This window comes from Cherax quadricarinatus, chromosome 78 (assembly GCF_038502225.1).
Source record: "Cherax quadricarinatus isolate ZL_2023a chromosome 78, ASM3850222v1, whole genome shotgun sequence".
NCBI lineage: Eukaryota > Metazoa > Arthropoda > Malacostraca > Decapoda > Parastacidae > Cherax > Cherax quadricarinatus.
The window spans coordinates 2,702,827-2,728,461 of NC_091369.1; the positions used below are offsets into that span (position 1 = coordinate 2,702,827).

The window sequence follows — 25,635 nt, forward strand, 5'->3', positions numbered from 1 at the left end:
TTCTAACTCTTCATCTAATAACTCTCCTCTCCTATTTTAAACTGTCAAATCCATTCGTTCCCTAGGGTTTCTTAACTTATTAATCTCACTACAAACTTTTTCTTATCAGCAAAATTTGTTGATAATATCTCACTCACTCTCTCATTTACTCTCCTTTTACATTCCTTCACCATTCTCTTAACCTCTTTTTCTCTCCATATACTCCTCCCTCCTTGCCTCACTTCTACTTTGTAAAAACCTCTCATATGCTAGCTTTTCCTCTCTTACTACTCTCTACCTCATCATTCCACCAATCGCTCTTCTTCCCTCCCGCACCCACTTTCCTGTAACTAAAAACTTCTGCTGAACACTCTAATACTACATTCTTAAACCTATCCCATACATCTTCAACCTCATTGCCTATACTCTCACTAACCCATCTATCCTCCAATATTTGTTTATATCTTACCCTAACTGCCTCCTCCTTCATTTTATAAAATTTCACTTCTCTCTTAGTTGCTGATGCCATTCTCCTTGTATCCCATCTACCTTTTACTCTTATTGTAGCTACAACTAAAATTGACCTGATATATATGTTGCCCCTCTACAAACATGCACATCCTGAAGTCTACCAATCAGTATTTTCTTTAAAATTAAGAAACAAAGACTTCTGAGTAATTCTATTTGTTTCTTAAATTAGATCATGGTGACCCAACTATGTCAATATTGTATGAGAGTTTCAGGACTTGCCTGCCCTGGGTTCGACTCCCAGCCGTTCTGTGGTGTGTTTGCAATCGTGTTAAAAACGAGAATCACTTTAAGGAAGGGTGTAAGTCCCACTCAGAGATCGACTAGAAAAACACACATATAACCCGCATATAAGTGAAAGTCGAGTTTTCGTCCGACATGGAGCATTGACAAGTCACACTCACACATGAAGATGCGGGAGCTAGTATACAGTGTTTCAAAATGATGCACCCAATTTCAAAGCAGTATGTATTGAAATTAGGTCCTCTTTGAAACACCCTGTATATAGTAGATAGGGACAGGGACGATGTCTATCTTCTATGTGCAGGTTATTTGTTTATTATTCCAGTCACAGTATTGTGTTCCTTTGTTCTTTATAAACTAGAAACCTGAAGACTCAGTGGAGGACCACCGAGAACCTACTTAATGGTCCCTTATCCTAAAAAGTAAAACTGCCCTCGAGGGACAAAGGTAAACTTTTACCTATTTCAGAAATTTCAAGGCATCTGTCAGTAAGTAGGTACCTGGGTGTTAGTCACCTTGCACTTACTGTCCCTGTTTACCTAGCAGTAAGTAGGTACCTAGGTGTTAGTCACCTTAAACCTGCTGTTCCTGTTCACGTAACAGTAAGTAGGTACCTGGGTGTTAGCCGACTGATGTTGGTCGCATCCTAACAGGCGGGTATTCCGGGGGTCAACGCCCCCGCGGCCCCGGTCCATGACCAGGCCTCGCTGTGGATCAGGACCGGTTACCTGCGGACACTCGCAAACCAACGTACGAACCACAGTCCGGCTGGTCAGGTACTGACAGGTGCCTGTCCAGCTCTCTCTTGAAGACTGACAGGAGTCCTGGGGACAAAATTAACCTAAGTTGCCCGAAATGCTTTGCACAATCAGGGTGATTTCTATATAATGTCATTGATGTCAGCTATGATCTGTGTAAGTTATATCATGTATGTGTAGAAATAAAGAAGTACGTGATAATGACAGGCAGCAATGAATGGTACCTAGTGTGGCCAGTGCTTTTCCAGATGTGTACCTCATGAACCACCTGAAAGACATGAGGAAGCACCTGAAAGACCTGAGGAAGCACCTGAAAAATCCGAGGAAGCACCTGAAAGACCTGAAGAACCACCTGAAGGACCTGAGGAACCACCTGAAGGAGGACCTGAGGAACCACCTGAAGGAGGACATGAGGAACCACCTGAAGGACCTGAGGAACCACCTGAAGGAGGACCTTAGGAACCACCTGGAGGACGTGAGGAACCACCTGGAGGACGTGAGGAACCAACTGAAGGACCTGAGGAACCACCTGAAGGACCTGAGGAACCACCTGAAGGAGGACCTGAGGAACCACCTGACGGAGGACCTGAGAAACCTCAGCTCATTTCGAAGCCCAACTAATATTGTGGGTTAGTTGTGAACTGTTGCAGTCACGGTATTGTAATTTTTCATCAAAAATACATTACTAGTCTTTATTTTCTTACCTACATTAATTTACTAATGTCAGGGGGAAACAATTATAAATTGATACCAATTTAGCTTAAGCAGCCTCGTAGTTATTTCCTGGAGAGCGCAGCCTGCATATAGCTTTCTCCAGAAGTAGGTGTATGGGAAGCTTTGTGTCGACGTTTCGATCTATGTAGAGCTTTGTCCAGATAAAACTCTTGGGTGAAACGATTTTACAAGCTTGCTATACACCTTCTTTAGCACATCGACTTGATGAGTAAGATAAGAGTGCATCACCTGCGTATCTTTATTGAAGAGACGTTTCGCCCACAATGTGGACTTTATCAAGCCAATATCTGCCAAGCTGAGGGACTGATCACCTCACATGAGGCCTGGTCACAGACCGGGCCGCGGGGGCGTTGACCCCCAGAACTCTCTCCAGGTAAACTCCAGGTAAACATCAACACAACCTCTTCTGTTTCTGCATTTCGCCAGCAGAGGCCTGCTGAACAGGCGAAACATAGCTTAATTCAACAGAGAAACTCTTGCACAGTTTTATTAATTCAGAAGGTGGAAATAAAGCAAAGAAACTGAGAAAACATTTAATATTTAATTGAAACAAGTGAAGAGTGAGATACATATTTGCGATCATTTTTTTTATGTCCATCTACTCCAGAAAAAAAAATTAGAACACTAGGCTAATATAAACACCACATTATAATTGACTAGGACTCGGCAAATTGAAAATCCGGGTGACCAGTTGACCTTTGTAAAAACTATGGTAATAATGACGATGATAACATAAATGTTGGAACTGTGGTGTCCTGACCTCCAGAAGTGGCGTGTTTAGTGGTGTTACAGGCGTCTTAGCCGCTGTGACACTAACTCCCAACACTACGGTGGTTAGTAAGACTATTTAGGTACAGGTACACATAAGTACAATGATCATACGTAGTTACATATGTGTAAATTACCCGGGATTACCCCAAGGTGACTTGCTTCTATTGGGGTCTTTGTGTTGGTTGATGGTATATCAGGCTTCTGTTACCTCTCCAACAATGTCAGTCGAGTATTTTAAGTCAGTAAGGATAAAGATCGGCTACTGAGGGTGACTGAGAAGCATTTAGTCAGGAGTAATGCCTTACTAACTAGCCGGGGGAGGAGAGGACCACACAGTTTTTAACGCCTCGTACAACACCCATACAGACTGAACCATACAAGGAAAATAAATTCAAGAGAAGCTGCATCGGGGTTCTTGTACGAGGCTAAAATAAAAACGAAGTTCTTAAAATAGTAGGATTGAACACGATTGAGAAAGTTCTCGTGCCCTGCTGTAACGCTTGTCCCCTCGCCTGGCTAGGCACGGAGAACCTTCCTCTTAACCCTATACACCCAGGGTCAATGATACACATATCGCATCTTTGGACCTGTTAGTTAAATTCTACTCGTTTATGTGTTTGCATTAGCGAAGACACTCACTGTGTACTTCTCGCTTTTCATTCGTTAAACAATTAAAGGTAGAAACAGAGGGAAGGTTAATATTAACTTCGCCTCTATCATATATAAACTGCACCCAGGGGCGCTGCTTGTCAATCCTCTCACTGGCAAGAAGCGACCCAGGACAATAGAGTTTTTCTCTCTTTGTGACACAAACCAGGAGAGCTTCTACACTTCATTATGCTGAGTTAGATTCAACTAGCTCTCTGCTCTCTCTCACAATAACAATAATCATAATAATAGACTATACAATATAGTTATATTACTATAAAAAAGGAACTAGCATTTTGCCTGTCGGAGAGACGAACTCCTTAAGTTACGCCTCGAAAAGCAGGTTATGGCTCGCATATCGCTATTTTAAGCTTAGTCAAGATTTATTGCATCAATATCTGTGCTCATAACCCGAGAGTTATTGAGCTTGATCGTGCTTGAAGTTATTTCCAGCTATTCCAGGAATTTTTCGAACTTATTGTCAGTCTGTCATTGCAGTTTCAGGAAACCTGATGATTGCTACCACTACATTGCATCAGCTGTGCTTCAGCAGTAGCTGAATATAATTCTCAGAGGTTAGAACCTCCATTAACATGCATCTGGAAATTTAAAACTAAATTATCCGAACACGACTTTGATCTTGAATTTCCCAAGTGATCGCACGTCGTATCTCCTAACCTGTGTCATCGTCCCTGCTCATTGATTTAACGTGAAACTAAACAAATATTCTTGACTACAACGTCTCTATAACTAGCACAGTTACATGAAGCGTATTAAGAGTGGTATTGGTAGGCAGGGTAGCGCTAAGCAAGCTGGAGGTGGGTAGGTGGAGACGAGGATCACAGGGTAGCAGTGTTCCAGCACTGGGATCTCTCGCTCTCTGCCCACCGTCTCCGCCTCATCGTTCGTTCGTTCGACAGCTTATCCCTCTCAATAGTAGATCAGGGAGCGCTCTTGTCGAGGGATACAAGCGTGATAGTCTAACTCTTACACGACTCGAAGAAAAAGAAATCGTTTCGGAATAACAAGGAGAATCCATCCTCAGCGGTGGGGAACTGATCTTAACATTATCTTCAGGGAAGACCTTCGTTGACTGTCAGTCTGTCAATGAATTCAGTGCATTATTTATTTCCTTCTAACCTACATGCAACAAGATGATCGCTCTACTGTTTTCTGGCCCCATTTAGTAGCCGAATAACAACTGGACACCAATCATATGCGGAAAAAAGCTGATATGCTAGCAACCACGAAATAGGCTAACGCTTTGCAAGCGGCCAATTGGAATTACTACTAGTTTATTGTGACGTTTAGACACACAATCGGACACTAGTGCACAGAATGACTAATGTTGTAGGAGGTACATAAATTTGTCAACACCAATTTATTATTTTAAACATCGAAATACACCAGCTAAGAGAAAGCCAATTTGAGGACATCGAAGTAGTGCCTCACGCAGCGGGTGAGAAAAAGGAAAGCTTTTTTTTCTTTTTGGTGGTTGCTGAAGCAGCTGGTGTAGTATTCCAGCTGGATGATGGGCGTGGCTGAGGCAGCTGGTTGATGGGCGTCAATGAGGAGGCTGCTGTAGTCCCTCAAATGGTTGATGACCATCGCGGTCGTCATCATCAACAGCATGGCGGACCTGGAGAACTGTCTACGCTTCCTCCTCCTCCTCTTCCTCCTCCTCCTCCTCCTCCTCTTCCTCTTCTTCCTCCTCCTCTTCCTCGTCAGGACCTGGGGGAATAATTGCAGCTTCACCTGCAGGAAGACCCTCATCTTGCGAGTGGGTCAGGGTCTCACCAGGGCCACAGGGGGTCTCATGGTCTCCCTGGGTCTGGGACCCCGATAGGGTTTGTGGGTTAGAAAATTGGGTCTGCATCATAGATTCGGACACGGAAGAAGAATAGGTAGAAGATATTTGCACCTGCTGCGTTACAACGGACACGGAAGACTGTTGCAGGGACACGGCAGACTGTTGCTGTGAGGACACGGCAAGGTGTTCGGAAGACATGTTAGACTGTTGCATGGACACGGCAGACTGGAAAGCTGCCGTGTCTGCTGCCGCAGGAATGTTAGCTGGGGTGGCATCAGCATCAGCAGTGTCAGCAGCCAGGTTGACCTGCGTCAGTAAAGGGTCAGCAAAGGGCAGTCGGTCGGTGATGGGTAGGTCAGAGTGGAGCAAGTCGGACGAGACGAGGTCACTTGAAGGCACGTCAACATACGTCAGGTCATTGCGGGGCAAGTCACCGGGAGGAATACCAGCATAGGGGGGGTCAGACAGGCTCAGGTCAGACTGTCCCAGGTCAGACTGTCCCAGGTCAGACTGTCCCAGGTCAGACTGGCCCAGATCAGCCTGGAACAGCTCAAACTGGCCCAGGTCAGACTGGAGCAGGTCAGTAAAGGTCTGGTCAGGGAAAAACTGGGTTTCAGGTCCTGGAGAGGTAAAAACAATAAAGAAACATGCATTAGTTAATTTAACAACAGAAATGAAAATAAATAAACACTTTTCCAGAGACATATATATATATATATATATATATATATATATATATATATATATATATATATATATATATATATATATATATATATATATATATATATATATATATATTAGTGTCTCTGTGAATAAGCAAAAGATGTTACAGAAAAACAAATAAAACTGAAAATAATGAAAATAAAACCAAAATAAAGACAATTGGTTATTATTATTTATTACGGGAAGAAAACTTGAGAAATAAAGAATACTGAACAGGTACTGGATAAAGGTAAATGAAAGTAAATGTGATAAAGATTATTATAAGAAGCAGATTAATAAAAGCCAGAGCACAAAGGTACAGGTAAGTCTATTATAGCGGAGAAATGTTATGAGCTGATGACACAAGCTTGAGAGAGAGAGAGAGAGAGAGAGAGAGAGAGAGAGAGAGATGAAACAGCTATGAACAAATACGGAAAACTGTAGGTGCACACATATGTACACTACAGACGGTACACACACAATGTACACACTACACACAATACACATACACACACATACACTTCACAAGACACATAATTCACAACGTTTAAATCTCCACACAAAATACTCTGAACAAAGCCATTAATGACAGGTAGTGAATTATTCCAGTATAATCACTACTGTAACACACAAACCATATATATATATATATATATATATATATATATATATATATATATATATATATATATATATATATATATATATATATATATATATATATATATATGCTTCTTCAGTCTAGTACAGAGAAGAACGGTGGAAGATGAGGAGGAGGAGTTTGGGGTGATCAGTCCCCCAGTCTGGAGTCAGTCTTGATGGACTGAACACATCGACTCCAGTCTGAGGGACTGATCCCCCCAAACTCCTCACCTTCCACTGTCCTCTGTACTGGACTGAAGAAGCCACTAGCTGCAGAAACGTTCCCTCAACAAGCATAATAGTCTTACTCTTCAATTACTAAACTACTGTAGCAGCCAATGTAACTACCAGAATAACGTAATAACAAACCTCTAATATATTCTATTAACTGTTATTTTTAAAAAAGGCAGTGAGGTGACTTATTGAAATTTTGATCGTGGAAAATGAACGAGATTTTGGAAAAATAGTTAAAATGTGTGGGGGTAGTTTAGGGGGAAGGGGGTAGTTTAGGGGGAAGGGGGTAGCTTAGGGGGAAGGGGGTAGTTTAGGGGGAAGGGGGTAGTTTAGGGGGAAGGGGGTAGTTTAGAGGGAAGGGGGTAGTTTAGGGGGAAGGGGGTAGTTTAGGGGGAAGGGGGTAGTTTAGGGGAAGGGGGTAGTTTAGGGGGAAGGGGGAAGGGGTAGTTTAGGGGGAAGGGGGAAGTTTAGGGGGAAGGGGGTAGTTTAGGGGGAAGGGGGTAGTTTAGGGGGAAGGGGGAAGTTTAGGGGGAAGGGGGTAGTTTAGGGGGAAGGGGTAGTTTAGGGGGAAGGGGGTTGTTTAGGGGGAAGGGTAGTTTAGGGGGAAGGGAGGTAGTTTAGAGGGAAGGGGTAGTTTAGAGGGAAGGGAGGAAGTTTAGGGTGAAGGGGGTAGTTTAGGGGGAAGGGGGGGTAGTTTAGGGGAAGGGGGTAGTTTAGGGGGAAAGGGTAGTTTAGGGAGAAGGGAGGTAGTTTAGGGGGAAGGGGGGTAGTTTAGGGGGAAAGGAGGTAGTTTAGGGGGAAGGGAGGTAGTTTAGGGGGAAGGGAGGTAGTTTCGGGGGAAGGGGGTAGTTTAGGGGGAAGGGAGGTAGTTTAGGGGGAAGGGAGGTAGTTTAGGGGGAAGGGAGGTAGTTTAGGGGAAGGGAGGTAGTTTAGGGGGAACGGAGGTAGTTTAGGGGGAAGGGGGTAGTTTAGGGGGAAGGGAGGTAGTTTAGGGGGAAGGGAGTTAGTATAGGGGGAAGGGGGTAGTTTAGGGGAAAGGGAGGTAGTCTAGGTGGAAGGGGTAGTTTACGGGGAAGGGGGTAGTTTAGGGGGAAGGGAGGTAGTTTAGGGGGAACGGAGGTTGGGAGGTAGTTTTGGGGAAGGTAGACAAGGGAGGTAAGGTAGGGAAAAGGGAGATAGTAGGAAGAGAGAGTAAGGAAACGTAGAAAAAAAGAGTGTAGGGATAGAGAGAGAGAGAGAGAGAGAGAGAGAGAGAGAGAGAGAGATAGCTACCTTGCGTGACGCCAGGCTGCTGGACGCCTCCCTGTAAAAAATCGTAAAAAGAATAGCGTTACTAGATGTTACGTTATTGGTTACACACACACACACATACACACACACACACACACACACATACACACACATACACACATACACACACATACACACACACACACACAGTAAAATAACGGTAAGCAATATATATATATATATATATATATATATATATATATATATATATATATATATATATATATATATATATATATATATATATATATATATATATATATACATATATATATGTTATAATTATACATTCGATTTATTTACAGTTTCTGGTCGCTGGGTTAAATGAAGGAAAAATATATATATATATATACATTGTGTGAAAAATAAAAAATTTATAAGAAAAACACTGACGGTTGTTTTATTGATATTATAAAAGATGGAACACAAATATTATCTCTCTCTCTCTCTCTCTCTCTCTCTCTCTCTCTCTCTCTCTCTCTCTCTCTCTCTCTCTCTTACAGAACAATTAATAAAAAAATACTTGAAAAAATCTATTGAAATAATAAAAAAAACTGATTTTCCAGCCTTACCAGATTATTATTATTATTATTATTATTATTATTATTATTATTATTATTATTATTATTATTATTATTATTATTATTATTATGTTCTTTCTCTTTCTTTACTACAGAGACCCGGGGCAAAATATTTTTTTTCATAATTTGTTTTATAGTTTTTACAAAGTTTAAACTTGGCGTCTGGTAAGTCAGTCGTGTGGAGGAGGGACCTGACTTACGATACTTAGCACAACTTTGAACTTAAAAAGTTAAGTGGGGAAAACTTAATATTGTTAATAGCGAGGTGGTTCGCGTCTCTGTGATTGCCATGAATTTAACGTTATGTTCACCGCCTCTCTCTTTAAGTCCAAATGACGTTTTTTTAATGTAGGTTCTTTTCAGAGAGGCTTTTTTTTCTTTTCGTGACTTAGGGTAGGTTAAGTAAGGTTTGCCAGGAAACAGGACAAGTGTTTCCTGACGCGGGTCTTAGTTATATGATGACCCACAGCTGGAGCTTTTGGTCATCCGACTAAGGCCTTCCACTGGCTTACCCCTCCACCCCTTTAAAAATTCTCGTGGCATATGATCAAGTAGTCTATTGCCTTGAAGAGTATGAGTGGCACCCTGGTGTGTGAATTCATTGGTGCCACTGCTTAGTGATGGCACTGAGAGTGCCATTGTCAAAGGGGCGAGCCTGGCACACCTCCCGCTGCTACTTTTCTGTCACCTTTCTTGGCTCTCTGACGAAGTTATCTTGGCTATATTGAAGGCTTCAATAGGAGTTTAATTTTCACGTCCTGTACTGGTTTTACAAGCTAAGAGCTGCTATCCTACTTGGAGTCTACCTGGAGGGTGTTTTGGGGGTCAGTGCCCCCCGCAGCCCGGTCCCTGACCAGGCCTCGTACCTAAGATTCTTTCGCCTACCAATGTTCTGTATCAAGGTTGCCGTGTAGGCCTGAACGTTACCGAAATGTTAATAAAAATGGTCTCTCTCAAGGAGGTACATAAGTGTGGAACGTCAATAGAGTTAAGAAAGGAAGTGCGGTTTATTGACTGAATAATTTCGTAATCTCTAAGTGGAGAAATAAAGATTTATTATAAGTGTAGCAGCGGGAGGAGAAAAAAATATTCTCTAAATACTTTCAGATCTCGTTCTAATTTGAGTGACTGTCAGATTCTGTGCCATGTTCAGTGACCCTGACTGTGGTACAGGGTTAAGGCACTCCGTTATGGCATGCCCCTACACGTAATACAACACTATTCATCTTTTTATAGCTGGAAAATCCAGAAATTTGACGGCCTGGGAAGAGGGTCGAAGTTTGTAATGTAAACATTACGAGAGAGAACGATGTTATTAAGAAAATGACCGCTGTATCAGGCCCAGTACGTGATCCTGGTTACTCTCTCTCTGTCGTGATGAGGTGCCAAAGTTGCTCCGGGTATTGAAATTTTATTGAGGACATTGTTTAGCGAACGATTTCGTAGAATTTTCCGGCGGTGGCACTGTCAACTGGGGCTAGACATGTACGTGTGTCCTTGCGAATTCTTTGAGGGATTCTGGCGTGTCTTAGGCTCGCTGAGGTAACTTTTGCCCGTGTCTTGCTTGCGTACCTTTTTGATGATTCTGCGAACTTTTCTTGTGATGATTCTCGTACCCCCTACTGACACCTGCTGCTGGCTCACGCTGCTGCTACTGCTGCTAATTACAGACTGCTGTACACTGCTGCTGGTGCTCACGGACTGCTGTACGCTGCTGCTCACGGACTGCTGTACACTGCTGCTTACAGATTGCTGCACACTGCTGCTTACAGACTCTTGTACACTGCTGCTCACAGATTGTTGTACACTGCTGCTCACAGACTCCTGAACGCTGCTGCTCACAGACACCTGCTGTTCGCTAGCTTGTGACACCTGCTGTTCACTAGCTTGTGACACCTGCTGCTCGCTAGCTTGTGACACCTGCTGTTCACTAGCTTGTGACACCTGCTGCTCGCTAGCTTGTGACACCTGCTGCTCGCTAGCTTGTGATACCTGCTGTTCGCTAACTTGCGACGCCTGCTGTTCGATAGTTTGCGACACCTGCTGGGCTGACGCCTGATCAACCACCGTCTCAGTAGGAGCCTGCTGGACGACCCTCACCTGCTGGACGATCCTCACCTGCTGCTCACCCGACTTCTTCTCTTGCTCCACCACACTCACCTGCTTCACACCTTGCTCGCCGACCACCTGGGTGCCGCTCGTCTGCACCGTCACCTGAGAAGAGCTCTGTACGGTCACCTGCTGCACCTCCTGGCTACTACCCTCCTTTTGTAACTGCCTGACACCCCAGGGACCCTGCGACTGGTCGTGAGAACCCAGTATAAGCGTCAGTCTCTCAGGAGATGGGGAGAGATGAAAGTAACGTGTTGTGGTGGATGAGAGATGTATTCTCAGGGAAGGAAGAGACGTCTCTCTCATGTGTCGTGTTGCTTGCTGAGAGATGTACTCCCAGGGGATGTCCCCAGTAGGCGGATTCTGGGGTAGAGGTGGTGCTGTGCTCCTCTGGGGAGTGTTAGTGTGAATATTCAGGTCAGTTTACTACAGCTAGTTAGGGTGTTAGATCCAGCTATCTCGATGCATTGTGATGATGCTTGACTCCTGCATCTGCAAGTTATTATGTAAATAAAAACTAACCTTGTACCATGCAGTCCCAAGCAAAAGAATTGAATATTCTTGTGTTTACTTTTTTTTTCAAACATGCCTTGCTAAAATATATGGTAATTTTTTTGTATATTTGTGTATGTGACTTAATTTATGTCTGCATAAATAACTCATTCCGATTGTAACTAGATATAAATATGTAAATAGCTCATTACCGCTGTAAATTGTTCAGCTATCAAAACTTTGTGGCCCAGTACCTGGATCATTATGTACCTCTGTAATGTTGAGGTACAGTCCCTGGACCCATTATGTGTTTCTGCAATATTGAGGTACATTCCCTGGACCTCCAGTTCAAGTGGGAGAGCTACAAGAATTAATATCACAGGGCATTTGATGTCATCTGTGGCGGTGACGTCTGCGGCGGTGACGTCTGTGGTGGTGACGTCTGTGGTGGTGACGTCTGTGGTGGTGACGTCTGTGGCGGTGACGTCTGTGGTGGTGACGTCTGTGATGGTGACGTCTGTGACCTGGGATTTTCTTGAATTTTCTATCGCAAGATGAATGTTTAGTAATACTGAATGTCCCTCTAATTCCTCTTTATAGTGTTGAAATCTATGATTACTGATGTAAGTAGTTATGTGAATGTTTTCTTGTGTTTGGAAGCCTGTGTATGTATTGTGGTGTGTTTGGAAGCCTGTTTATGTATTGTGGTGTGTTTGGAAGCCTGTTTATGTATTGTGGTGTGTTTGGAAGCCTGTGTATGTATTGTGGTGTGTTTGGAAGCCTGTGTATGTATTGTGGTGTGTTTGGAAGCCTGTGTATGTATTGTGGTGTGTTTGGAAGCCTGTTTATGTATTGTGGTGTGTTTGGAAGCCTGTGTATGTATTGTGGTGTGTTTGGAAGCCTGTGTATGTATTGTGGTGTGTTTGGAAGCCTGTGTATGTATTGTGGTGTGTTTGGAAGCCTGTGTATGTATTGTGGTGTGTTTGGAAGCCTGTGTATTTATTGTGGTGTGTTTGAAAGCCTGTGTATGTATTGTGGTGTGTTTGGAAGCCGGGTATGTATTGTGGTGTGTTTGGAAGCCTGTGTATGTATTGTGGTGTGTTTGAAAGCCTGTGTATGTATTGTGGTGTGTTTGGAAGCCTGTGTATGTATTGTGGTGTGTTTGGAAGCCTGTGTATGTATTGTGGTGTGTTTGAAAGCCTGTGTATGTATTGTGGTGTGTTTGGAAGCCTGTGTATGTATTGTGGTGTGTTTGGAAGCCTGTGTATGTATTCTGGTGTGTTTGGAAGCCTGTGTATGTATTCTGGTGTGTTTGGAAGCCTGTGTATGTATTGTGGTGTGTTTGGAAGCCTGTGTATGTATTGTGGTGTGTTTGGAAGCCTGTGTATGTATTGTGGTGTGTTTGGAAGCCTGTGTATGTATTGTGGTGTGTTTGGAAGCCGGGTATGTATTGTGGTGTGTTTGGAAGCCTGTGTATGTATTCTGGTGTGTTTGGAAGCCTGTGTATGTATTGTGGTGTGTTTGGAAGCCTGTGTATGTATTGTGGTGTGTTTGGAAGCCTGTGTATGTACTGTGGTGTGTTTGGAAGCCTGTGTATGTAATGTAGTGTGTTTGGAAGCCTGTGTATGTAATGTAGTGTGTTTGGAAGCCTGTGTATGTATTGTAGTGTGTTTGGAAGCCTGTGTATGTAATGTAGTGTGTTTGGAAGCCTGTGTATGTAATGTAGTGTGTTTGGAAGCCTGTGTATGTAATGTAGTGTGTTTGGAAGCCTGTGTATGTAATGTAGTGTGTTTGGAAGCCTGTGTATGTAATGTAGTGTGTTTGGAAGCCTGTGTATGTATTGTAGTGTGTTTGGAAGCCTGTTTACGTATTCTCGTGTGTTTGGAAGTGCATACAGTGTTGCAGGTTCAATTGCATCATTGCAACAGAGCAGTTGTTAGTGTCAACAATGAATGCACTAGTGCCACAGAGCATTTTAATGTAAAGAATTACATCTAGTATTAAGAAAGAGCAGTTATAGCAATTAATCAAAGATATATATACTTAGTATGGACTTCTGTCATTATTAGTGGCAATTACTTTAAGACGTCAGTATAATCAGTACTTAGAGAAGTATAGACACAAGTCTGATCATTGCAGTTATACTCCGAGATGATCTAGATACTAGAGTTAAGTATGAACACAAGTCTGATTATAGCAGTTATACTACGAGATGATTTAGATTCTAGACAGTTAAGAAAGCGTTAGTCTCACCGAGTCAAACCCACGAGGTATGGGCACAGCTGAGCCTATGGGCACCGGCTGAGGTGGGGGAATAATTAGTTGTACCTGGGGGTTAGCGGCACCTCCTGTTCTCCATGGGGCGCTGCCTGGGGCTGCTGCAGGCCGCTGGGGACCAGCGTGTGGGGCCCAGGTTTTAGTAGGTCTGGCACCGAACCCAAACTGTCGGATGTCAGTGCTGCAGGGAGGAAGAAAAGACATCTTTGTATTTAACAGATTCGGGAAAACTCACAGCTGCAAGAGGGAAAGTTAGGACACGTTTCGACCAATTCTGGACTGTTAAGTATACGGTAGTCTAGCTGGAGTCTACCTGGAGGGATGTTTCGGGGGTCAAAGCCCCCGCCCCAGGCTGTTACTGCTGATTGCACGTAGTCCAACGTACGAACCACAGCTTGGCTGGTCCGGCACTTACTTTAGGTATCTGTCCACCTTCCTCTTGAAGGCAGGGAGCTGGACAAATCCCTAAAGTCAGGGACCGACAGTGTTTCAGAATGGAACAAAACAACGCCTAAGGTTGTGGGTTATTGGTGAATATTTGACGTAAATGGTTTTGAAAAACCTTGATAGAGTGAACACATCGACTCCAGGCTGAGGGACTGATTACCTCAAACTCATCCTTCTCATCTTCCACCTTTCTCTACATTGGACTGAAGAAGCCACTGGCTGGCGAAATGTTTCCTCAGTAAAGACTCCCAAATATTGCTAAACTGTCTCTTAGTAAATAGCTCCAGCCACGGTACTGTGACTCATCTGACCTTCATTACAGAAAACAGGATGCATTTCCAGTGTGCTGCTGCCTTATTGTATAAGAAGACTGGAACCTAACCTGCTGTACAAGTGGGGCCCTACAGTAACCTGGAACCTAATCTGCTGTATAAGCGTGGGAACAAAAGCTAGCTATGTTTCTCTCTCACAGTCCATAACACAGGATGGATGATATCTTGAGGTCTTCCAGTCTGAGCTGGGAGACTTCAATATATCCTCAAGAATTCCGGCTACGGAATGGTTTCCTTCCAACAGAGCTGGGAATTATCTCTAGATGGACTATCCCATACACATACACAGAGATGATGGAATTCACGAGAAATTGTGTTTGTTGGTAGGTATGAATGTTAAAAATACTGGATCATGACTCCTAGCATAACCAGGACCAGCTAGGAACCACTGTCAACAATAACCCACACCACTAGCACCACCCCACACTTTCAGTACCACCTCATACCTCCAGCACCACCCCCACACCTCCAGCACCATCCCACACCTCCAGCACCACCCCACACCTCCAGCACCACCCAGAATCTCCAACACCACCCCACACCTCCCAAAACCTCCAGCACCACTCCACACTTCCAGCACCACCCCACACTTCCAGCACTACCCCATACCTCCAACACCACCCCACACAGAGAAATACTCACGGCATGGGTGCTCCGTCTTCAGTACCGATGGAGACAAGAGCAGGATAGTGGCCATAACCGTAACCCTTAGGTCCGTGACGCTTGGCATAACACAACTTACAGTAGATCTCACCATCAGGGGCGTCACAAGACAACATGGAGTCCAGAGGGCGGTGGCACTCACAACAGTTGTAGCAGCTCTTGTGCCATTCCTGACGAAGACACAGAGAATATTTGTAAACAGTGAGACACAGAAATTCGAACTAATGTCTTTCAATTCACAAACAGATCAACCTCAAATCCAGCCTACCCAGCATTCTCCACCTGACTATCTACCCTATATACTCATGAACTCTTCACCCAGGTAGATCTGTTTGTGACTTGATAAAGCCCACTGTGTGGGCGAAACGTTGTCAATAAAGGATCACATTATACTGCATTTGTGTTTATTTTTCCATCATGTCGGTATTTTATACCTTTTATCTCCAAAGTGTCTCTCAAGTGGCATCTCGAGAGACACCAGTACACCTAGAGAGAGACAGGTCGAGGAATAGGTGGGAGAGAGGTTTAGGGAAACAGGTGGGCGGCGAGCAAGGGAACAGGTTAGAGAGACGCAGGTTGAAAAAAACAGGTTGCTAGACACACCTTGCCTCTGCATGGCATGGACTCCGCCTGGAAGACAGCTCCTGCGCAGCGTGGGCACCGTGCCTGGCCTTCCTTGGCAGCAATCTTGGTGACATCGAGGACGGTAAAGGCAGCACTGGTCACCAGCTGGTTATCTCCAGTCGACTGTGTTGCCAGGTCGTCCTCTCCTCTGAGGCCCGTGGAAATGACTGAGTTAATATTCTCTAACAATAACAATAACAATTTCACCACGACACAATGTTTGTACAGAGATGTGTGATAATTGAGCTTGGGGAAAGCCCGTAGTTATGCAGAACATTGATAACGTGTCCTGTATTCCTGCTCACACATAGAGATACAGACACACCAAACACAAATAATAATCCTTTTCACATATCTTGAATTTTATCTCTCACACACAGACTTACGAGATGTTTTCTGGCACAAGGACGCCGCCAGCGCCAGCAGCGAAGCCGTAGCCCTTGGGACCGTACTTCTTGGCGTAGCAGAGTTTACAGTAGATGTCACCGTCAGGAGCGTCGCATAGCACCATGGAGTCCAGGGGGCGGTAGCACAGTCGGCAGCTGTAGCACCGCTTGTGCCACCTCTGTAAACGAGGGAGGCATTGAGCAGGGACGATGGGTCATGTTAGGAGTGGTGGAGGTGGCAGAAGTGAAATATAGTGGATCAATGTGATAGTAGTGATGGAGGTGATACTGATGATGATGTTGGTAGTGATGGTGATGGTGGTAGTGATGGTGATGGTGGTATCAGAGCAACAAACATAGCAAAAAAACTGTGATGTTCCGGAGTTAGATTATCTAAAATACCCAAAATACCAAAACCATTTTGGCTTTATCTTTCACAAATCACTAAAGTTTATTTAATAAATGTAAAAGTGACAGACCTGACAAGCAACAGTGTGAGGAACCAGATGTCAAACCCACACATGTGAATAATTCAGTGCCTTTGTAATTTATTTATGACTGTGACCAGATATAAACATGTAGATAGTTCATTATCTTTGTAACTTGTTCAGTTATCATAACTTTGGGCTCCAGTCCCTGGACCCATTATGTACCTCTGTAATCTTTTGACTACCGCCCACAGGATGGGTATTGAGTGCATAATATATATATTAACCTAAGTAACCCATGACTGTATTTAATTTCTCCCATATCCACTCACCTATATCCACTCACCTATATCCACTCACCTATATCCACTCACCTATATCCACTCACCTATATCCACTCACCTATATCTACTCACCTGTATCCACTCACCTGTATCCACTCACCTATATCCACTCACCTGTATCCACTCACCTATATCCACTCACCTGTATCCACTCACCTGTATCCACTCACCTATATCCACTCACCTGTATCCACTCACCTATATCCACTCACCTATATCCACTTACCTATATCCACTCACCTATATCCACTCACCTATATCCACTTACCTATATCTACTCACGTATATCCACTCACCTATATCTACTTACCTATATCCATTCACCTATATCCACTCACCTATATTCACTCACTTATATCCACTTACCTATATCCACTCACCTATATCCACTTACCTATATCCACTCATCTATATTCACTTACCTACATACAATCCTCTGCACTGACTCCATGGAATCCGTTACCAAGGCTACTTTTATCCCAGCCCACCGACACCAGTGATAGTAATCCATATCCAAGCATCATCGATACTCCTTTTAAAGGATTTTGTGGTGGAATTGAGTGAATGAGACTTGATGTTATTGGGATATAATTGACTATATAAGGAACCAGAGTTCATAAGTGTAGTATTTAGGTACAGGTACACAAATTATCGTACACAGTAACATATGTGTAAATTACCTACCAGGATAACCCAAAAAGTCAGACAAAGTGATTTATTTCCATCTTATTATTTAAATCTTACAAGATAAACCAGCTAAGTGTGTCTGCGGGTGAGTGCGTGTCTGCGGGTGAGCGCGTGTCTGCGTGTCTGCAACATAAACCACTACTCAACCTGCCTTGTTGCGGGAAAGTCTCTCCTCTGCGGAGAACACCTTGCCGCCGCAGCGCGGGCATCCTTCCCCTGCGGCTGCGGGTATGGACGTAGTGTCTATAGCTCCTGTAGCTGCACTGATGCCTGGCAACTGTGCCACTCCGCCCCTGCAACATGTACAATAGTCACACCTTGCAACACACCGTAAATAAGTTGCAGTTCTTGCAACACTGCTCCTGAAATATGCTACAAGTGAAAGACACTTTCTGTAACACTATGAATGGGTCTCTTGCAACACACCGTCAACACTTATCTCAGACGTTGCACATCATTGTAAAAAATATAATTGTGACGTAATGGCTCAGAAAACTGAGAAGTTGAAGAATAAGAGGACAACTGTGTCATAGAGGTCTGAGCACAAGTTAAGTTATACTGTACCAGGAATTAAGGAAAGATCCTGGACTTCACCTTACGAAACAGACAAAAGAAATGTGATAATAATTATGGACAAGGTAGATTATAGTGGAAAAATGAACAAGTTATTAGAAGACGGGGGAACTTACGTGCCTCTTAAACTTTATTTTAAGATTAATAATGTTGTGATTCATCGGTGAAAAACTTACAGAATGAAGACCAAGATACAAGTTGCAGTGTTTAGGCTTTGTATAGAGCTTCAAGTCTTGATGAAGCTCTACACATGGAAAGAGCTGGGTGTTGAGAGGTGATAGTAGTTAATGTAATCTTATAAGAGAGGATTGGAGAGCAACTTCAGTCCTATGTACCACATTATGATTGTGTCATGTCATTTATACTCTCGTTTTTGGGGGGGATCAGTTATGTTTTGTTACGGCGTTGAGGGAATGAGCTAAGACGTGGGTTACCACGGTCTTGGATCCTCCTCTTTCAGCACAACTACAGCGCTGATCCGGTAAAATACTTTTTTTTTGTTAATTTGTATCTTGGTCTTGATGGCTGTCGAAGATAAAACTATTTACTGTAACTTACGGGATGTTCTCAGCTACCAGGACGCCGCCGCTGCCTGCCGCGAAGCCATAGCCCTTGGGGCCGTACTTCTTGGCGTAACAAAGTTTACAGTAGACTTCCCCGTCAGGGGCATCGCATCCCACCATGGAGTCGAGAGGACGGTGGCAGTGACAACAAGTGTAACAGAACTTGTGCCAACTGCGGGCACGGACGTGGATCTCCTCTGCCATGAAGACCTTGCCACCACAACGAGGGCAGCCCTGCCCCTCGTCTGCCCTGATTTTACTTACGTTCAAGCGGCCAGCATCTGCCTTCTTGGCCAGGGTTGTATGTGCATCACCGCCACTGAAAATCGTAATATTAGATCAACAAGTGTTTCCACCCACTGATTCGTGGTATTCACAAACTTAAAATATAATATTATTCATGGTATGTGGTACCGACAAGCTGATGAATAGGATACTTGTAATTCTGAGGTGGTCAGTCTCTCAGGGACTGACCACTTCATGTCAAGGCTGAGGGACTGATCACCTCAGAATTATTTCTACTGTGTACAGTGATTAAGGACCTGAAAATGGTATAAAATACCCACAAGTTGATCATTATGACACATGTACAAGAGTTGGGTATCTTATTGTTGAATCGTTTCACCTACATAGTAGACTTCTTCAGTCAAATACAGAGACATCAGGTGTAGTAGTGGAATGAAGATGATGTAATCAGTCCCTCAAACTTGAAGAAATAGTATTTGAGGTGGTCAGTCCCTCAGCTCCACGGAGACCATAAAGACCCTGAAGCTGATTGTTCTCCAAGGCTGAGGGACTGATTATATCATCATCATTTCACTACTACACCTTTCTGCCTCTATATTTGACTGAAGAAACCTACTGTGTAGGCCAAACATTTCATCAATAAAGATACCCAACAGTCACACGTGTGTCTTAATCATCAAGTAAGATCAAGGTTATATTGACAGTAAAGGGCTGTAAACGTGTCTTGATCATCAAGATAAACGTAAACCTTATCTAGGTTTAACAAGTGTAAAAACACGAGAGACAAACCAGTGTACGAGTGAGAGTTGAACAGATGGTGAGTAAGTTGTAAGACTCCAGGCCAGTGCATCAGCCACTGGGCCAGCTGGCTAGATCCATCATATTGTAGCCAGCTGGCCCAGTGGCTTACGCACTAGCCTGGTGTTTTACGACTCGTCATGAGTTCAAACCCCACCCGTACCCTGGTTTGTTTACATTTGTGTCATAAGACTTACGAAATGTTTTCAGCCACCAGGACGCCGCCACCGCCGGCAGCGAAGCCGTAGCCCTTAGGACCGTACTTCTTAGCGTAGCAGAGTTTACAATAGACCTCACCGTCGGGAGAGTCACAACCCGTCATGGAGTCGAGAGGACGGTGGCAGTGACAGCAGTTGTAACACCGTTTGTGGAAGGACTGTCATGTGTGTGGAGGAAGACCAAGGTAACGTTACTGACAGTCATTCTCTGAATGTAAATAAATGGTTTTCAAAACTTACGAGTTAATGAGACAGTTGTGCAACATCTGGGAATCTGTATTCTGGAAACGTTTCGCCATGCAGTGGGTTCTTCAGTCCAATGCAGAGAAACGGTGGAAGATGAGAAGGACTGTGAGGTAATCAGTTCCTCATCCTGGAGTCGATGTGTTCATCGACTCCAAGGCTGAGGGACTGATTACCCCATCTTTTGTATATAACTCTACAGTCTTCACATTACATCCTTGTACTGTACTGATAAAGCCACTGGACTACAAAACGTCTACAAATAAAGATACCCAGACGTAGCACGTGACTAATTCTTCACTGCAGGCTATTCAGTTCCCTATATTTACAACAAATACCATAGTTGCAGCGTCCCACTGCCACCTGTTGTTATCTCTCCTACTACAGTATTCCATTATTATTATTCCTAATGTTGTATGATAATACCATTGCTATATATACACTGTATATCGTAATTATATTGCTGTATATCGTGAGAATTATCCCGGGAGTAACAGGAGGTTGGGAAGTACTCACCCTGCCACGAGCGTTGGGAAGTACTCACCCTGCCACGAGCGTTGGGAAGTACTCACCCTGCCACGAGCGTTGGGAAATACTCACCCTGCCACGAGCGTTGGGAAGTACTCACCCTGCCACGAGCGTTGGGAAATACTCACCCTGCCACGAGCGTTGATCTCCTCTGCCATGAATACCTTGCCACCACAACGTGGGCAACCCTGGCCCTCTTCCGCCTTGATCTTGCTCACGTCCAGCACTGCAGAGCCAGGGTTGACCCCTGGCATGGCCTCACCTCCCCTGTAGTGCAACAATTTCCATTAGCAACACCAAGTAGAGCCACCGTAACACCACCATCAAAAGACAGACCAACAACAAACTGACGTAACACAGGAACCTGTGGCAACACATCTTTACAACTCCTGTGTTGTGTGTTGACATTAAAAACATGTTGGATATCATCTGATGTGACATATGTGTGTTGTGATGAATGGTTTGAAAAACCGACGAGTTGAAGATTGAGACACTTATGCAACATATGGGAATCCTTATCGGGAAACGTTTCGCCACACAGTGGCTTCATCAGTCCAGTACAAAGAAGAAAGGTGTAAGGAGAGGAGGAGTTTGAGGTAATCAGTCCCTCAGCCTGGAGTCGATGTGTTCAGTCCATCAATCTTGTAGAAAGTACAGCATAGGGCCGTAGACGTGGCTTATATACTGTAGTGAGGTGACGTGAAGCAGGAGGAGGTGGGGTCATAGTGGTACCATCCACTAGTCGAAGTAGGTCTTCGTCCAAAGGTTGGATAAGTGTTGAAGAATTCTTTGTAACAAGATCCCATGATGTTGCAGTGTCTGACAGTTGTGATGAATGGTTTGAAAAACCGACAAGTTGAAGATTGAGACACTTATGCAGCATATGGGAATCTTTATTCAGGAAACGTTTCGCCACACAGTGGCTTCATCAGTCCAGTACACAGTGGACTGATGAAGCCACTGTGTGGCGAAACGTTTCCCGAATAAAGATTCCCATATGTTGCATAAGTGTCTCAATCTTCAACTCATCGATGTGACATATATTGTTGTATCACGGCTGGACCGGTAAACCAGTGGTAGGTCCCAGTCCAATAAAAAGACCAAAACTTGACTGAAAGGACCATTTTTTTGTAAGACCCAAGAATAGCTATATTTGACCTGGAATGAAATGTTATTTTTCCAGTGTTATAACAAGCTCCACCAAGCGTACCCCTTACACAGATTCCATAATATGACTGTAGTCTAATCAGGGAATGAGAGGGTTAAAACCCATGGCAAGTGAGTCGTCAAACTCAAAGGCCAGCGAACCACTCGGCCGTTCCGTGATTTGTCTGGTTAAGGGTGAATGATTCTCCGCGCATTAAGACTAGTCACCGGAAGGTATAAGTTAAGATTTGTCTGGTTAAGGGTGAATGATTCTCCGCGCATTAAGACTAGTCACCGGAAGGTATAAGTTAAGATTTGTCTGGTTAAGGGTGAATGATTCTCCGCGCATTAAGACTAGTCACCAGAAGGTATAAGTTAAGATTTGTCTGGTTAAGGGTGAATGATTCTCCGCGCATTAAGACTAGTCACCGGAAGGTATAAGTTAAGATTTGTCTGGTTAAGGGTGAATGATTCTCCGCGCATTAAGACTAGTCACCGGAAGGTATAAGTTAAGACTTACGGGATGTTCTCAGCCACCAGGACGCCGCCACCGCCAGCAGCGAAGCCATAGCCCTTAGGACCGTACTTCTTAGCGTAGCAGAGCTTACAGTAGATGTCACCGTCGGCGCCATCACAGTGAGTCATGGAGTCTAGAGGTCGTTTACACACTCTGCACTTGAAGCACTTCTTGTGGAATGGCTGACAACAACAAGTACACTCACTTTATGCTGTTGCTGTTACTCAAACCTGTTATTGTAACTGTTACTGTTACTCATACCTGTTATTGTAACTGTTACTGTAACTCATACCTGTTATTGTAACTGTTACTGTAACTTACTGTTACTAATACCTGTTATTGTAACTGTTACTGTTACTAATACCTGTTATTGTAACTGTTACTGTAACTTACTGTTACTAATACCTGTTATTGTAACTGTTACTGTAACTTACTGTTACTAATACCTGTTATTGTAACTGTTACTGTTACTCATACCTGTTATTGTAACTGTTACTGTAACTTACTGTTACTAATACTTGTTATTGTAACTGTTACTGTAGCAGTTACTATAACAATTGTTATAACTATTATTATAAAAAAATTTATGATAATAATAATAATAATAATAATATTAACATTAATGTTGAAAGCGCCAAACCCGTACGGGGGGTCGTACAGCGCCAGGGTAATGGGGAGGATATAGTTTCTTGATCTGAGGAATGGGAGAGTGTGGTTTGAATTTCCTTGGATCCAGAGCCTGGCTAGCACTGACCTTGTTCTTGGCTAGCATCATCTCTGCGCTGAAGACGCGACCGCCGCAGCGCGGACACGCTGTTTCACCCTCCATGACCGGCAAGATGGCGTCGGGGTTACCATGAGGCCGTACCAGCGGAGCGCTGTGGATGATACCAGGATATTGGTAGTGGTGGTTGTTGGGGGTGTAGGGGTGGTAGTGGTGGTAGTAGTGGTAGTAGTGGTACTAGTGATGGTGGTAGTAGTAGTAGTAATGGTGGTGAAGGTGATAGCAGTAGTAGTGGTAGTGGTGGTGATGGTGGTAATTGTAGCAGTGGTGATGGTGGTAGTTGTGGTGGTGATTGTGGTAGTAATAGAAGTGGTGATGATAGAGGTGGTGGTAGTAGTAGTAGTAGTAGTAGTAGTAGTAGTAGTGATGATGGTAGTGGTAGTAACGACCCACCACCACCACTACGACTAACTTTCTCTAAGAAAGTCAATAAAACTGAAGGCAATAAAGAACGAGGCGATAAAATTGACAAGAAAACAAAATAGATAATGAAAGACAGGATATAATAATGAATAGAGTGGAGAGGTAAGCCAGTAGAAGGCCTCGGTCAGATGACCAGAAGCTCCAACTGTGGGTCATCATATAACTAAGACCCGCGTCAGGAAACACTTGTCCTGTTTCCTGACAAACCTAACCTAACCTAACCTAACATGACCTAACATGACCTAACATGACCTAACCTTCAAATATCTGGGAGTAAACATGTGGGTGGATGGGTCTATGAAAAGAGATGAGGCATAGGATAATAAGAGACAGCAGGTGTGTGAGTAAATGTGAGACAGCAGGTGTGTGAGTGAATGTGAGACAGCAGGTGTGTGAGTAAATGTGAGACAGCAGGTGTGTGAGTGAATGTGAGACAGCAGGTGTGTGAGTAAATGTGAGACAGCAGGTGTGTGAGTGAATGAGAGACAGCAGGTGTGTGAGTGAATGTGAGACAGCAGGTGTGTGAGTGAATGTGAGACAGCAGGTGTGTGAGTGAATGAGACAGCAGGTGTGTGAGTGAATGAGAGACAGCAGGTGTGTGAGTGAATGAGGCAGCAGGTGTGTGAGTGAATGTGAGACAGCAGGTGTGTGAGTGAATGAGAGACAGCAGGTGTGTGAGTGAATGTGAGACAGCAGGTGTGTGAGTGAATGAGGCAGCAGGTGTGTGAGTGAATATGAGACAGCAGGTGTGTGAATGAATGTGAGACAGCAGGTGTGTGAGTGAATGTGAGACAGCAGGTGTGTGAGTGAATGAGAGACAGCAGGTGTGTGAGTGAATGAGAGACAGCAGGTGTGTGAGTGAATGACAGCCAGCAGGTGTGTGAGTGAATGAGAGACAGCAGGTGTGTGAGTGAATGTGAGACAGCAGGTGTGTGAGTGAATGAGACAGCAGGTGTGTGAGTGAATGAGAGACAGCATGTGTGTGAGTGAATGAGACAGCAGGTGTGTGAGTGAATGAGACAGCAGGTGTGTGAGTGAATGAGAGACAGCAGGTGTGTGAGTGAATGAGAGACAGCAGGTGTGTGAGTGAATGTGAGACAGCAGGTGTGTGAGTGAATGAGAGACAGCAGGTGTGTGAGTGAATGAGAGACAGCAGGTGTGTGAGTGAATGAGAGACAGCAGGTGTGTGAGTGAATGAGAGACAGCAGGTGTGTGAGTGAATGTGAGACAGCAGGTGTGTGAGTGAATGAGAGACAGCAGGTGTGTGAGTGAATGAGAGACAGCATGTGTGTGAGTGAATGAGACAGCAGGTGTGTGAGTGAATGAGAGACAGCAGGTGTGTGAGTGACTGAGACAGCAGGTGTGTGAGTGAATGAGAGACAGCATGTGTGTGAGTGAATGAGACAGCAGGTGTGTGAGTGAATGAGACAGCAGGTGTGTGAGTGAATGGGAGACAGCAGGTGTGTGAGTGAATGAGACAGCAGGTGTGTGAGTGAATGAGAGACAGCAGGTGTGTGAGTGAATGAGACAGCAGGTGTGTGAGTGAATGAGAGACAGCAGGTGTGTGAGTGAATGTGAGACAGCAGGTGTGTGAGTGAATGAGACAGCAGGTGTGTGAGTGAATGAGACAGCAGGTGTGTGAGTAAATGTGAGACAGCAGGTGTGTGAGTAAATGTGAGACAGCAGGTGTGTGAGTGAATGTGAGACAGCAGGTGTGTGAGTGAATGAGACAGCAGGTGTGTGAGTGAATGAGACAGCAGGTGTGTGAGTAAATGGGAGACAGCAGGTGTGTGAGTAAATGTGAGACAGCAGGTGTGTGAGTGAATGTGAGACAGCAGGTGTGTGAGTGAATGAGAGACAGCAGGTGTGTGAGTGAATGA

General features: G+C 44.1%; 1 protein-coding gene across 2 annotated transcripts in view; it reads right to left on the reverse strand.

Moving 5' to 3' along the window:
* Positions 1-2,762: 2,762 nt before the first annotated feature.
* The window catches only part of LOC128701549 (muscle LIM protein Mlp84B), a 60,177-nt gene continuing 37,304 nt past the window's right edge, over positions 2,763-25,635 (reverse strand). The window contains exons 7-19 of one of the 2 annotated variants that reach the window (XM_053795290.2): positions 23,303-23,426; positions 22,552-22,730; positions 21,014-21,152; positions 20,094-20,272; positions 18,848-19,171; positions 17,868-18,009; positions 16,258-16,436; positions 15,851-16,019; positions 15,227-15,417; positions 13,782-13,986; positions 10,497-11,225; positions 8,326-8,356; positions 2,763-5,393 (exon numbers count right to left, since the gene is read on the reverse strand). In XM_053795290.2, coding sequence (XP_053651265.1) covers positions 5,314-5,393; positions 8,326-8,356; positions 10,497-11,225; positions 13,782-13,986; positions 15,227-15,417; positions 15,851-16,019; positions 16,258-16,436; positions 17,868-18,009; positions 18,848-19,171; positions 20,094-20,272; positions 21,014-21,152; positions 22,552-22,730; positions 23,303-23,426 — 2,671 coding nt within the window. In that variant the 3' untranslated portion in view covers positions 2,763-5,313. The remainder of the gene's footprint in view (positions 5,394-8,325; positions 8,357-10,496; positions 11,226-13,781; positions 13,987-15,226; positions 15,418-15,850; positions 16,020-16,257; positions 16,437-17,867; positions 18,010-18,847; positions 19,172-20,093; positions 20,273-21,013; positions 21,153-22,551; positions 22,731-23,302; positions 23,427-25,635) is intronic. The other variant, XM_053795291.2, reaches the window with a different exon arrangement.